This window comes from Manis pentadactyla, chromosome X (assembly GCF_030020395.1).
Source record: "Manis pentadactyla isolate mManPen7 chromosome X, mManPen7.hap1, whole genome shotgun sequence".
In the NCBI taxonomy this organism is placed as follows: domain Eukaryota; kingdom Metazoa; phylum Chordata; class Mammalia; order Pholidota; family Manidae; genus Manis; species Manis pentadactyla.
In genome coordinates this window covers 18,544,638-18,560,550 of record NC_080038.1, presented here as the reverse complement: position 1 = coordinate 18,560,550, position 15,913 = coordinate 18,544,638, and the positions used below count along the sequence as shown (strand labels likewise).

General features: G+C 36.3%; 1 protein-coding gene across 1 annotated transcript; it reads right to left on the bottom strand.

Annotated features, from left to right (window-relative positions):
• Positions 1 to 360: 360 nt before the first annotated feature.
• EIF2S3 (eukaryotic translation initiation factor 2 subunit gamma) lies at positions 361 to 14,363 on the bottom strand. The gene is made up of 12 exons (XM_036912801.2): positions 14,224 to 14,363; positions 13,688 to 13,751; positions 12,613 to 12,740; positions 12,407 to 12,528; positions 10,648 to 10,742; positions 9,233 to 9,391; positions 8,079 to 8,213; positions 6,722 to 6,816; positions 6,173 to 6,317; positions 4,757 to 4,926; positions 4,206 to 4,378; positions 361 to 796 (listed from the first exon to the last, which is right to left on the bottom strand). The coding sequence occupies exons 1-12, from the start codon at positions 14,290 to 14,292 to the stop codon at positions 733 to 735; spliced, it is 1,419 nt and encodes a 472-aa protein (XP_036768696.1). The 5' UTR covers positions 14,293 to 14,363; the 3' UTR covers positions 361 to 732.
• Positions 14,364 to 15,913: the final 1,550 nt, after the last annotated feature.

Sequence of the window (15,913 nt, the reverse complement as noted above, 5' to 3'; positions counted from 1 at the left end):
GAATCATCTGGTGTAACAGTATTTTCCAATGAGGGAAGCCTGTTGGGTTTCACACATAAACCAATGCAGAAACAATCACAGGACCCCACAGGTAAAGAGTGAGAACTTCTGGGTCTAATTTCCTGCATTCTAGTCCAATAAATGAGAGGAAGGGAAGGGAAAGGTGTGTCCATGGGAATAAGCACTCTTGCTCTAAAGGATAGTGTTTATTAATCTACTTTTCACTCATAATTTCAAAGATAAAGCAATATAAAAATGTGAGGCCAAGGAAAGCTTATTTTTGAGAATTTGTGTCTTCAAATTTTTACTGGTATAACAGTTCTTCAAGCCTGGAGCTACTCAAAGACAATCATGAAAAAAAGGAAGAAAATTTTTATTTCAGACAGGTTCAGTGATATGCATACTATAGCAAAGGCTGGTTATAGCAGTTTCATTTCAAACCTGCTGTACATATTCCATTTCAAAACTGATATATAAATTAGACATTATTTGACAATGTTTAATTTCTGCTAAAATGTAGATTCAACCCAACATTATGACAATTTACATTTATTGTAGATCCTATTTTAATACTAAAGGTTAAATTTAATCACCAAAAAAATGAGAATAACCTTATAGCTACTACTAAGGTAATCAGCTGTGATATTAATTCCTCAATATTGCTATGAAAACATACCCCTAGGTTAAAAGAAATTCCAAATTTATCCAAATGTATTATTTAACAGGAATTCTTCAGTCATCATCTACTGTTGGCTTGATTGTCACTCCTCTTCTTATTTGACCCCAACCAATTAAACTGCAAAATGAAAATAAAAGAAATCATGAATTTTGCATCCTTTTCATTATCATTACCACACAATCATATGACAAAACTAGTTTTACTTGCCTGCTAAATTTGAATGTTTCTAAAACCTGTTCCTCCATAAAGAAAGCTCACACTATCTTCTTAGATTCTTAGACCCAGATGAGCTCTGCCCAGAATGAGTGACAGGAGAAGCAAACAAAAAGTTTCTACTATAAATATGTCTGTCTTCACTCTATCAGAATATACCTATCCCTTCAGAACTGCCAAGGACCCTTCCAGTCCACCTAAGGAACCATGCTGATACACAAACAACCTCAATCTGATTTTTTTTTTAAAATCTCATCCTTTTTCCTTTTCTCCTTGGAAAAATGCTTTTTTACCATTCACAGCACCTCAATAGATGACAACAGATTTAGCATGACCTTAGCAATAAAGGGAATTAAGAGAAGAAGCAGAGGAAGATATAATCTATAAGCAGATTACTCTCAACAGCAGAGGGACCTCTGCTCCCTCTTTCATGTGCTTTTATCAATAACCAGGCCAGATTGCTACCTTAACTGTAACTTTTAGAACAAAACCCTCTTGAGCATGGGTTAAAACCACAATTATAAAGAATGCAAGGATCATTCAGATGCTGTCATTTCTTTTAACAATTTTAACATTATTTGCTAATTTTTAAGCAAAGTCTAAATTTTCATTTGGATAGATTACTCTTTTAATATTAGTGGGCAGGCAGAAAAAGAACTTTTGTTTTAAAATCTGTTCTAATCATTCTAAGTGAGAATAATTCCATGTTGTTGTGAGTTTTTAAGAGTTTATTATTTAAGCTTATTTTATAATACAGTGGAAATCAGTATGTCTATAATATAGTAAATAGTAAACACACAAAAGAGTAAAGTCAAAAAACAAACACCACAAAGCAGGATTATTTACTTAAAAGACAACAGAAAGTTTAACTCTCTCTAAATTAGAGATTAGTATAATTCAGATTAATCTTCTGAGAAATGTGATCAAAGACGATTATGAGGCACAGTATCAGGGAAGCCTTAATAAGGGAAGCAGGTAGTGAGGAAAGAACACAGAACCAAGTGTGATTTGAAAAATTATGAGGACAATCTGGATACAGAATAGTCTAATTTAGAGAGTTTATATGAGACAAAGCAGAAGGAAATCTAAATTGCATTGAAGCAGTCTGACAGAAAGGTCCTGAATATCAGAGTAGTGAGAAGGTACTAGAACTTGAGCAAGGCATGAAAAATAGGTTTTAGGAAGATTAACTTTGAGGTCTTCAGTAACAAAGGAAGAGGCAAACTAGGAATCTTTTGCAATAACTTTTAAGTGGGAAATGATGGTGGTGTGAGCTACGATGAGTACGATGAGGTTACATGGAATAGAAACGTAAAAGGTAGATTCAGTAACTAACCAGGGAATGAGCAGGAGACAAAGACGTGTGTACACTTCCTAGCTCTACCCACTCAAAAAGTCTAGAAGCAATAGTATGCTAGGAGCAATAAGCACACATAGCACCCTGATCTTCATTTCTAAACACTATCTCCTACTAAAAGGAACCAGGGTTTCTTGGAGAAATGGCCAATTCTAAAACTGGAGCAGGGGAGGTACAAGATATGTCTGGAACATCTTGTGCCAGAAGTAAGGAACAACTGGGACATGTCAAAAGGACACAGGAGCCAACTTGAAGGGTCTCTACTGGATGAATCATGAACAATTTGGACATCAAAATAAGGACAGTAATGAACCATAACATACTGAGTAAAATAGGACTCCATGAGGCCATATTATACTAGATAAGTAAACAATGGGGAAGAAAGAATGTCAAATGATAAATGAGGAGTAGTGGAGTTGGGGTGGGGGGCATTCTGCAATCACTATAGTTAAGTTCACTTCAGACAAGACCCATCAGTGGATGCCAAATTGATGAGGGGGGGAAGTGGGGACGGAGTGTGGGGATTTGATGAGCAGAAAGCTACCTGCATAGTCTCAAAGAGTCTCCCCAACAGACTGCTTACTAGTTACGAGGATAAAAAAGAGTAACTATATAGTAGAGAGACTGGACAACACCTAAAGTGCATAATTAAAATTAACCTCAACAAAGAAGAGCAGTCAGATATCATGTGCCTCTGACTGATTTCTTAAGGAGACATTACCACCTATAAAAGTATTCTAGACATAAATACACAACCTGAATCTAATCTTAGGAAACATCAGATAAACTCAAACTGAGGAACCATCTATAAAGTAACTAACTTGTATTCTTCAAAACTGTCAATGTCAATAAGAAAAAGAAAGGCTAAGGAAGTTCTAGATTAGCGATCAAAGAGACATGAAAACTAAATGCAACACATGATCCTAGACTAAGGGATGTAGAGGACATTATTGGGACAAGCTATAAGACTGGAATATAGACTGTAGATTTCAATATTTTACCAATGTTAAACTTCATGAAGTGGCTATATAAGAGAATATCCTTGTTTTTTAGGAAATATACACCAAAGTATTAAGAAATCAAGGAGCACAGGCAGAGAAAGACAAGTACCAAATGATTCCACTCATTTGTAGAGTATAACAACAAAGCAAAACTGAGGGAACAAAACAGGAGCACACAAAACCTGGATAGAAAAAAAAAACAAAACAGGAGCAGACTCACAGACTACAAGAAGGGACTAGCGGTTACCAAAGGGAAAGGATGGGTGGGGAGGGAGGGAAAAGGGGATTATGGGGCATTATGATTAGCATACATAATGTAGGTGGGTCATGGGGAAGGCAATACAGCACAGAGAAGTAGTGACTCTATAGCACTTTACTGTGTTGATGGACAGTGACTGCAATGGGGTGAGTGGGGGGAACTTGATAATATGGGTGAATATAGTAACCATGATGTTGCTCATGTGAAACCTTTAAAAGATTGTATATCAATGATATCTTAATAAAAGAAAAAAGAATCAAGGGGCATGATATATACAACCTATTCCTCAAATAGTTCAGAAAAAAGTTTGTGTATATATATATATGTACACACACACATACAAATATAAGTATACACACAGACACATAAAAATAAATTGTGTATTTGGGAAAAGGGAAAACAGGAGTTTTGTGTGTAATTCTTGTAATTTTCCTGTTAAGTTTAAAATTAGATTTCCAAATAAAGCTTTAAAAAGCCAAAACAAGGAAAATACTAACTTAAATTCATTAGTTTTTGCACAGGCTGTCTCTCTCACAAATGAGGGCTGGAAATACACATTTCAAAGTCATCCAAATAAATACTTGAGATTTAAAGTCTCAATAAGTACTGAATTTAAGGGAAAAAGTGTGTGTGCATGCACACTAAGAACTTAATGAAACTGTGTCTTTTTTTAGTAACAAGGGCTAATAAACTTACCGCCAGTGTTTTTCAACTCTTCGGCTAAGGGCAATTTTTTCTCCCACTTCGGTGCACACAGGATTAGTCAATACGATTTTGCCCAAATCAGCCTTGACTGCACTAACTCTTCCTCCTGTCGACAGGGATCCTATGTTCACCATGAGCACTTCGTTCTTAGACAGCTTTTGCACCTAGGGAAATAAATTAGGGAAAAATAAACTCCAAAATCTAGAAAATGCTTTCCAAAAATGACTGCTTATTTTTCTGCATCCTTGCCAACAACAGAGAGCAGCAATTTTCCATCTCTGCCAACCTAATCTCACTGACACTTTTTTAAAAATCATATGGATTACAGGAATATCATGTCATTGCCCTATGTGACATACTTTTTCCCATTTTGTTTAATACTTTAAACTGATTACCACATAGAAGTTCTCAACTTTCAAGAAGCCAAAATTATCCACCTTTTCTTTTTTCTTAATCCCATGTTAGCTATAAAAGAACAAACCTCAAAACTGGTCTTAGTATCACTATCATTTTCTGGAACAGGAATTATAGAAAGCACTTACCTTTGCTGCTTTCTTATCTCCTTCAGTGCGTACACCTAGAAGGCGTCTAAGTAGGAAATAGGAGATTTCCAACTCAGTGAAGATCTCAGGTAAAGCTCCAACTGCACCAAGTACCTGCCCTACCATTCTGTCAGCCCGGCACAAAGTGGGGTCAATTTTTGTTCCAACTCCTGATATGAAATAAAGATATACAAAATCCAGCATACACTTATACATTTTATTACACATTTATATTCTCATACTTATGTAATAGCTACAAAGGCATGAAAAATACCTGTTTTAATCGAAGAAACAGAATTGTAAATTCATGGGTTAGTTGTGCATTTGAGAAAAGAAGATTCTCTTGATTTAAATTCTAAGCAAAGGGCAAAATGAGATAACAGCCTAACTCAAAAATGAGTGTGAATATGCTTAATGAAGGTTGAAAAGATAGAAAATTCATAATAAGCAGTTTATAGACTATTTGTCTGCCATTTCTCCCCTGAAAAGCTGACCAAAAAGACAGCTTAAAGGCTTTTTATATAATTCCTGGGATCTACTTAAAAATATTTTACCTATGTGACTTTTGGGGAGAGGGAAGAAGATATAAAAATGAAACAAGATTGGTAAAGTACTGCCAGTTGCTGCTGGGTGGTGGCTACATGAGGATTATCATTACACTATTCTTCTATCTTGAAAATTCCAGAAGGTAAATTTTACCAATTTTTCTGGAATTTCCTTGTTTATAAAGAACAAACAACAACAAAAACAGATAAAATCATACATAGTAAACTCTTAATTACAGGCTAGAACAGAAAAATATGTTATATAGCCTAAAACCAGAGAACCAAGAGATAAAACTCCTTCTTTACCAAATATTCTCTTCTTTAATCCAAAGGTACAGCACCTCTAATTTTCAATAAATCCTGCCTTTCTCTGGGTATCTGGTAGACAGTAAAGTGTAAGTGACCAGAAAACCCATAAATTAACTCAGTAATTCCTACAAAACGGAAGTTATCCTTTTATTCTCACCTCAGTGTAAATATGATATGACATGATTCAACTGACATTTATGAGTAACTTTCCATTTGCAAAACACACATAAAATACAAACACTCTCTACCCAAAAACTTGTGGACTTCAAAATAAAAGCATACTTAGGTATTTTAAATGTTAGGTCACAAAACTTATTTTATTATTGCTAAAAAGGAGTTACTTTATATCCTCAACCAAAATGGATTCTTTAAAAGTAATTTTTACAAACACATGAAATCATCTTATGACCTAAAATCAACAGCTTAACCACATAAATGCCCCCAACCCCATTCAATTATTAAAATATCCAATTAAAAATCTACAATATATCTTTTTGAGTAATCAATTTCCCATGAAAAATACGACAAATTAGAAGCATAGTGATGAGAAGAAAATCTTTACCAATAAGACCTCCTGGAGCAGCATACTGGAGATCATTATGCTCAGCAAAAAGGGACACAATTTTGGAAAAGATTGGTTTACACATGAGTTTTCCTTCACTATCTTTGGAAACAATGCCAGGTCTGACTTCAATCTCCTGGCCCACCTGTAAATATAAAAGTTATTAATTACTGCAGGACAACATGATTACCATTTTATACATCAAAAGTCCTAACAAGAAGACCACAAAACTGAAAAGACAACCCTTTCTCTATTTCAAAGATCACTATTAAAAAATGAAAAAAAGATATTGAAGAGAACTTCAAAACCAGAACCATCCAACCATAGCTAACTACCTACCACACAATCCATCACCATAAAAAATGTACTCCATACTCAAAACGAGCCTATAAAGTTAGAGGTCAGACACACTCAAGAAGTCTCTATCAAGTACTAGACACCATGAAAAAAATTTTATTTTTCAATTTGGAGTGTCCATACTATTCTCCTTATGATTGAGACAAGGAAAAAACAAACAAAACAAAAACACAATAACCAAAACCAGCTTACCTTTAAAACTCCTTTTAGAATACTACCACCAGCTACACCACCCTTAAGGTCATCAACTTCACAGCCAGGTTTATTGACATCAAAGGACCGGATAACTAAAAGCAAACAAATTAAAACCAGTTCTGTTTATTTTAACTTGAGAAGACATACTCTTTTCTAAGTTAACTTTTCTAAAATAGTTACCCCAGAAGATTTATACCATGGGGTGCTGTGCTACCTAATATTACCTAAAATCTATAACATAGGGGTGTTATATTACCTACTCTATTATTATTCCAACATTTACTGCAGCCCTGCTTTATAATGGAAAAAGTGGAAATAACTTGAAAGTTCATTTGATAGGTTTAGTATGATACATCCATACTGTGGAATATCATGCAGCTAACAAAAAAGAATGTTAGATCTGTATGTAATGATACATCCATACTATGGAATATCATGCAGCTAACAAAAAAGAACGTTAGATCTATACATAATGATCTGGAAGGATAACCCTCATATACTGTTAAGAAGAAAACTAGTTATGAAAATAACACATATAGTATGATCCCTCTTCCACAAAGAAAAACGAGAACAGGAAACATTATATACGATCATATGAACAAAGAGAAAGGTGTGGGAATAATACACACCAACTATTACGTCTGGATACTTCAGGGCTAAGAGGCTAGAAGTGGAAGGCAGGGAGTGGACTTTTTCTTTATAAACTTCTATATTATGTGACTTCGGAAATAAAAATTTAGTTTTAAAACTACAAAACAACTCTAGGACTATGTGAGCTACACTTATGTCCTAAGAGCTGTGACCCTTAACAAGGGGTATGCATCATAATCACACAAGAGAACACTTCCCACAACACACAGGAAGGTCTCAGGTGGAGGCCCAGAGGGACTCAAATGTGCGTTTTGAAAAGGCACCTACATCTTTGTGCTGAACTACAGGCTTGGAGACTTTACTAATATTGATACTATGAATTTAAATAAAAATAAAGGAACATGACAATCCTCATTAATAGTACAATTAAGTCATTTGCACAGAAGTTTTAATATTCTGTTCCTGACTAAACCTTTAAAATTCCATAGAGAATACTGAATTACTCCATCCTGATTACGTAACATACTGTATACAGAGTACAAGAAGGTTAAAAGTTCCTTCTGTATTCAGAAATTTGTCCCTCATCCAGCAGTGTAATCTAGCACTGCCAATACAATCTCAGAATTAATTTTTTAAAAAGTTTATGGAGATTGTAATTTATTACCACCTCTGCAGAAAAGGAAGTATTAGTAACGCCCTTAAAGGGGAATCACCAATGTGGAAAAACATCAATTAAGGGTTAAAGACAAATCCTATCACTTACCAATAAGTCGGGGCTCTGAAGTAAAGTCCCTTGGGGGTACTGGAATTTTCTTTACTATGTACTCACAGACAACTTCAATGTTGTATTTCAGCTGAGCAGAAATTGGAATGATAGGAGCCCCTTCTGCTACTGTACCTACATGACAATACCAGAAAGATCAAAATTCCTGTTTCATAGAATTTGTTCTATACATGTTACATGAACCAGTTAAGATTACTAAAATATATGCCTAAACATCCCCACACAAATGCCAGCAACAGGTAAAAAGTGATGATTCTGTTTAGAAAGGTAGCAGTATTCTATGTTTATTTTTACTTCTGAAAATGAGTACTACTCCCTTTAAGAAAAAATTTGTTAAACTATATTACCAGATATCTTTGATATATTAAACTGATAAAACTGTTCAAACAAACAGCATGCTAACACTCCTGGGACTTTTACTAGTTCAAAGATTTCTATTAACATGTAATTAACCTCCCAATAAACATCAAGGTAAAATTACAGGTTCTCTGCTACTCAAAGACTGCTGACACATACAATATCTGTTCCTTATTAATTATATGTTAAACAGGCTGGTCAAAGAAATGGACCAAACATAATTAGGTTTTAATCAAAATGACTTATTCTTTTTCATTATAGTAGAACTGGGTTCACAGGAAGTCAACTTTTCTAACAAGAAAAACAAGGCTAAGAAAAAATCAAATGTCAACAATGAGACACATCATGTCTTCCCTGAAATGAGAAACATTATACTCTTAGAGAGAGCAACACTATAAAGATTAAATAAATCACTGTCAGTTCTAATTCACAAAGTAACTACTCAGTAAGAATAGTGTAAGACTTAAGTTAAAAAAAATGCTTTTGTTCACTTTACTATCACTGAGGAGGATTTTTAAAAAATCGAATTTAGTTTTCAGAATATAACTTCAAGTCTAACTTCAGCTTTCAAAAATATACTTTAGTTTATCAAATTCAGAAACACAGATTTTACTAGTTTTATCAGTAGGCTAACAAGTAGTAGGTATAGAGAAATAAGGTTTAAGACCCACAAATTTACCCTGTTTTAGATAATCTATTAGAAATTAACATCTGGTATCTGGATTAAATGCCTCTCAAAATTATTCAAAGGCTTATTAGATATTATGGCTTCTTACCTTGTACAAACGCAAGAATCTGTTCATACTGTTCTTTAGCCTGACTTTCTTTTACCAAATCTATTTTATTTTGTAGAATCAAAATATGCTTCAGTTTCATGATTTCTATAGCAGCCAGGTGTTCAGAAGTCTGAGGCTGAGGACAAGACTCATTACCAGCTAGAAGAGAGAAAAATAAAAAGTGTGTGACAATTAGCTGGAAATGTCCAGAATAGGTAAATCCAGAGACAGAAAGCAGATTAAGGTTGCTAGAGGCTGGGGGAAAGCGGGGATAGAGTGACTGCTTAGTGGGCATGGGGTTTCCTTTTGCAGCAATAAAAATGGCAATGCTAATACAACACTGTGAATGTACTCAATGCTGCTGAATTGTACACTTTAAATGGCTATGATGGTAATTTCTATATTATGTGTATTTTACTACAAAACAAAAAAAATTAGCTGGCATCTAATAAAGGAAACTTTTGAATATCCTAGCCTTACTCAAGGCAAAAGTCCCAAATATCATTGACAAGTATCTGCTTTTTGTCTCTGCCTCACCCTCTGTGCCTGTGTTCACTGGAGCTTCCCAATCTTTTGGCTACCATTCCTGGTCCTAAGCAAGAAGCTTGGTATCAACAAATCTGGCATCTCAGGGTTTTCCCTCAGCTTATCCTCAGGCACAAGGTATAGTCCTCAGGCTCTATCCAGTTTTAGAGATGTTCGGGCTAGTCAAGCTCCTGAGAGGCAGACAGTAATTAAGAGGGGAAGATACTTAATACAGTCCATGTATTTCAACTACTATCAGAAGCTACTCCCTAACAAAGGGGAGGCCACTTAATGTGAAAATAACCAACAGAGCATTATAAAGAAAGAGCCATGTTTTGTTGGGCAGTCCAATGATCATCCTCCCCAAATGGTGATATTCAGGTGTCCTGTACTATTATCTTCTTGGCATGCTTTTAAAAATCATATCCCATAGCAACAGAGTCTCTTAACAGCTCACATAAGGAAGACTGTAGCCTTGAAAACCCCAATTCCAGTCTACATTTCAACACTTATTATGAATGAGACTTGCATTTAAATAAAACCATTATATGTCAGTGTTGCAGTGGATAGCTCAGAGACAAAAAACACATTTATGTTTACACATAAATTTAAAATTTAACAAATCATTTTGTATGATCTAAGTGGAAAAGCGCACTGACTTTTAAAAAATATATACTACCATGAGATTTCTCACATCATCAGCCTCAGGTCAATCTTGTTTGGAGTCTTGTGATAACTAGAGGCAAGCATGACATTCTGGATGACATGTTAGGTTCCATTTGTGTCAACAAATTTGGCATATGACCCTCAAAGGCATTAGTTCCCCATTAAATATTCCATCCTGGATGTGTTTTACATTGGTTTGTCCAAACAAATTCTGATAAATTTACCTATCAACAGAAGAGCTGCGTCCATCACAGCTGCACCGTTCAGCATAGTAGCCATCAAAATATCATGGCCAGGACAGTCAACAAAGGAAACATGTCTAACAATTGAGAAATAACAATCAGTTCTAAGATCAAGCCATACCTCAACATGGAAGTTATAGTTTTCCTAAAATTAAATCACTTTAAATATGGAATATGAATATTACATATGAATGTAGAATAAGAATATGGAAATAATTCTCATTGCCTTAAAGTCAAGTGGTTATAGGACCTGGTGTTTCTGGACCTTGGAAATAAGATTACCTACTGGCTAAGAGTAAAATCACTGCAGATCATTACAAAGCAAATGAAATTAGCTATGTGTAGAAATAACTGAAGAGACAGAAACTCACAAATGCAATCAAAGTGAATATGGTACAGAATATGGCATAGAGTATATATAGGGAATGTCATCGATTTGAAACCTAAGTAACATTGATAGCAGAATGGGCATTGTCATCTGAAAAATTAATCAGCCAAAAATTTCTCTAGACCTTGAAAGGCTGGAACCACCAATCTCAAGTGGAGATGGCAGCACTATCTTAACAAAACTATGCTACTCATTCAGAACCATTATTTTTAAAAAGTGTATGCTCTTACTGTTATGATAGAAAACAGGAGTTAGCAAACTCTCGCCCTTAGGCTAAATCTGGCCCTCTCCCATACCCACTCATGCACATATTGTTTATGTCTGCTTTCATATACAAGAACAAAGATGAGCAGCTACAGAAGAGAACTTATGGCCTGCAAAGCTGAAAATGCTTACTATCTGGTCCTTAGTAGAAAAAGTTTGCTGATTTCTGATCAGGGCCAGAACTAGCATGTGGCAAGTGAGGCACTCACCTCAGGTGCAAAACTGAAGGGGGTGCCAAAAAAACTCAGTAGTCAAGATAAATAATATTTAAATTTAATAGTTTAAAAAACCAAACTGCAAAAAAAAAATCCATGATGAACAAATATCAAAATTTTAAATGAAAACAAGATTAGGAATAATGCCATGCTGAGCCAAAAAGCAAAACACCAGTGATACTAAAAAAAAAAAAATTTGTAACTTTGAGACTGTTTTTATTTTTAAAAGTTGTTTTATTTATCACAATTTCTTTGCATTAATTAAAAAAAAACATTGTCTAAAAATACTAATTATCTTAATTATTGAGTTTCTCTTTTAGCATCCCTCCACCCCTTAAATTTTTGGCCCAAGAGCCTCACTCACCTTTCCCAAGTCCCAGCCCTGCCCAGATCTAAAATTTCCTAGTGGGGTATCCCCAACCCCTATAAACATCATTAGGTAGATGTTGGTATCCTCTGATAAAGAACCAGACTATATAGTCATATTCAGGAAATAACTGGGTAACAAGCTCATGTATTTAAGAGGGGTAATTAAAAATGGCTTTGTTCCTCCCCTAAAAAACAGAAACACTGTTTAAAATTAATTTGGGAAGCCTGGCAAAAAGAATCCCCCAAAGCCAATGAACTGTGTTTCCCCCCATTCCATTCTGCTTACACGATACTTTTCCTATGGAGAAATTGCATGTAAGTATCTAACTTAGGCTTAAATAGTTGACTTTTCAAATTACTGCCGTCATAGACAAATAAATAAATAAATAATGGGAAAATAAAACCATTAATTCATTGTTTAATGTTTGTTAAATATTTCAAAAAACATAAATCAGAAGACAATAGAATATGATGCATAAAGTGTTTTTAGCGTGAATGAAGTCACCTGACTAATTTGAAGTTCCCTTTGGTCCCTGGAATGTCTGTAGGAAACTCATCAGGTGTACTACTTCCACAGGATCTGTAACATTCTGGCCGAGGACAGCTTGGGTCGTCAAGTTTATAAATCTACAAGTTCCAATGAAAAAAAGACTTGGATTTGTTATCTGCACATTCAACAATTAGTTTCTAGTTTCACAGCACATAGCTCACCTTGGCATTAGCATATCCAAGCTTGATTGTAATATTTCTTTCTAGTTCATTTTTGAACCTGACAGTGTGAACTCCAGAAATAGCTTTTACAACTGTGGATTTCCCATGGGCTACATGACCAATTGTACCTATAGACAAAGAACAAAAAATTAATTCATATGCATTCAATTATAGCAAATATTTTTTTCAAATTGAGTAGAAACCCAAAGCTGTAACTCACTACAATATCAATGCAAAACCAACAGTAGCTTCAACAATTTTTCCTCCTATGCTTTCCTTCCTACTAAAAACTAACACAGGACTTAAGAGATCTTCCCATGTACAGACTATCTTGTTAAAAAAAAAATTGTGTACTAAAAGCTATTCATCTTATGTTTTTAACCACAGAAAAGACTGACTTCACTTAAAGTAAGCACTCAATAAAAAGCATATAAACTCTGGTGTATTGAGAAACTTCCCACCATATCCAGAGTGAAGAATATAGGTATGATGAATCCTGACACACCCAAAAGGAATCCCTGAAAACAGGAAAACCAAGGTTTAATTATGGTAATGCTGTCAAGGGTAGCATGTTATTTTACAGCTTTTTAATAGCCTGATAGTAGAGACTTACTTTTAACTAGGCCTTATTGTGCTGTTTGTACAGACTCCTAAATATCCAAAATTTACACTCCAACATAATTTCCCTACAGTTCTAGGTGCCAATTAAGAAAAGTAATATACCCTACTTAACAGTTTATATATCAAAATAAAACTTTCAAAAATTCTGCCCTTGCAATAACCTTGTATGGCAAATACAGCCGCATTTTCACCTCAACTACATGTGACTACATATTGCCTTATGCTATTAAACTTTTCATATATCTCCACCTTTCCTCTTCACCTACTCTATAAGCTACCTATGGACAACATGTGCTTCCCAAAAAACCTAGCAGGTGCTTTGCTCACAAAGGCTCAACGTCTATTTCTTGAATATCTGCATCCTCATATAATTCAGGTAATCACACAAAAGGAGAGATTAAAATTACTTGCTTGAGATCAAAGAGGTCAGGTTTCCAAGTTATTCTTATCTTACCTATATTAATTGTGGCTTGTCTGCTGATAACTTCGTGTGAAAGTGGAGTCAACTTGGTAACATCCTGCAATCAAACATTGTTTTTATTTTAAATCGCTATACATTAAACCACAACTTCGACTTTATATTTGCTACATACAGCTCACCACCATCTGAACAGTTCTCTTCCACTTCTAAAGGGTTTTTCCTGTATAAGCAATCTTAGACTCTGATGACTGGGAAACCCTGAGTCCTTCATCGTTACACAAGACTACATCTCCAACTCACTATGGGAGATATGGAGGCCCGAGGCCCCCTAACATTGACAGCATTAGTGCTGAGGACAGCGTAGACACTCCCTCGCCAGACCTGAAGACACGAAAGCCTTAATGACATTTAACACCATGACTTCCCGCTGCAGGCGGCGGCGCGAGGGGGCTCCCTCCTAACCCATGCTCGTGACAGCCCGGCAGTGCCTCGTCTCAAAGCCCCCCGGGGAGGCTCGGTCATCCTCTCCGGAGCTCACTCTCCCTCCGTCCACCAGAGCGAAACCTTACCAAGGTGGCGAGATCCTGGCGAGAAAGATGCGGCTGCCCCAGAGTCACTCCAGCCTCACCTCCCGCCATCTCGCTCACAGAGTAAGGAAGTGGCCCGGTCACTGCCTGTTCGCACTCAGGTCCCCTCGGGGGCAGGGAAGCGGAGGCGGGAAGGCCGACTAGGGCCTTAGCCCGGGAAAGAAGGATGACTGGTGCAGCAGGGGCCTCACTACTCGGACGGCTCTTCGCTTGGGTTTATTCGATGCTTGCAGGCAGGCTGACTAAAAAACACGAGGCAAACTTTGGGGATCCATTCGTCGCAGACCTATTGGGATACTGGTCAGGCAACGCTGAGGACAGCCCCAGAAAAGGCCCCTCACTAGGTGGGTGATGCAACCGCGGAGCGCGCTGATGAGAGAGAAGCATTTCCGCTTCCTTTGCTGATGGCCCAGAGAGTGTCCTGGAACCTGGGGATCTTTTCTAGTGTGAGGACAGAGTGGGAATGTCCTTTACCGATTGCCATAATTTAATAAGGCGAGATCGGTTCCGGGTCCGGCTCATCTGTGACGGAGCCCTTGACCCCGAGGAGGCTGCGCGCCGAACTAGCCGCACTCACTGCGCGGTGCGTCACCGGGTGCCGGCGGGGAGGGCGCCCTCCCGCGGAGGTTTGGTGAAGTTCTCAGCAGCCCAGGGATGGCAAAAGCGAAATCTACCTAACTTGTTCTAGAAGAGAGGTTTCTAGAGGCAGGAAGGTGGTCCGTGGTGGCGCTAGACTGCATTCACAGTGGATAGACGCGAGGTGTCGTATGAACGCCCAAAGAGCTTTTTCTAAAAAGTCAACCCGAGCAAACCCAATGCTTTAATGTAAAGATTACCACTAAATATAAACATAACTTCCTATTTTAGGTAAACTGTTGTACCTAAAATTTGTGTGATGGAAGACATGTTAATTTTAATCACACGAAACCACGAGTTTTGGTTACCTGTGTTCACTGTGTACTTAAGATTAATATGTTTTCTATCACACAAGTTTTAGGTACAACAGTTTACCTAAAACAAGAAGTTATGTTTCACTAAATGCATTCATTAGTTAAGTGAGAGTAGAAACTGTACAAAATATTGTATTTGGGTGGAGGCGCTAATCCTAAATTTAGGAACTTGTAAATTTGTAAGTTTATGAATTTAGAATTTATCTTTCATTCTAGTTATACCCACCAATTCAGAAAACCCATCGAGATGATAAAAATGTTGAATCGCTGTTGTACACCTAAGACTAATACATTGTCGACTCTACTTAAAAAATATTTAAAATGTGGAATTAGCGGTGATGATTGCACAACTTTGTGAATATACTAAAAACCAGTGAACTACAGTTTAAAAGGGTGATCCTTTGTGAATTATATCAATAAAAAATTCATTGATAACAAATGGAACATAACATGCTTCACTGTCAGAAACTTATTGGAAGTAGAAATGTCACAGGTAATGTTATAAATAATAGTAGTTAATAAATACTAGGACCAACTTAAGTATTAATCCTCACAACAATCTGATGAGGTATATACTTATTATTCCCATTTTACAAGTGATGTAAGTCCTAAAAAGATTAGGTAACATGCCCACAATTCCAGAGCTAGTAAGCAGCAGAGCTGGAATTCATAGACAATTACAAGCATATTTTTTGAAAAAAATCAGCTTCATTGAGGTAAAT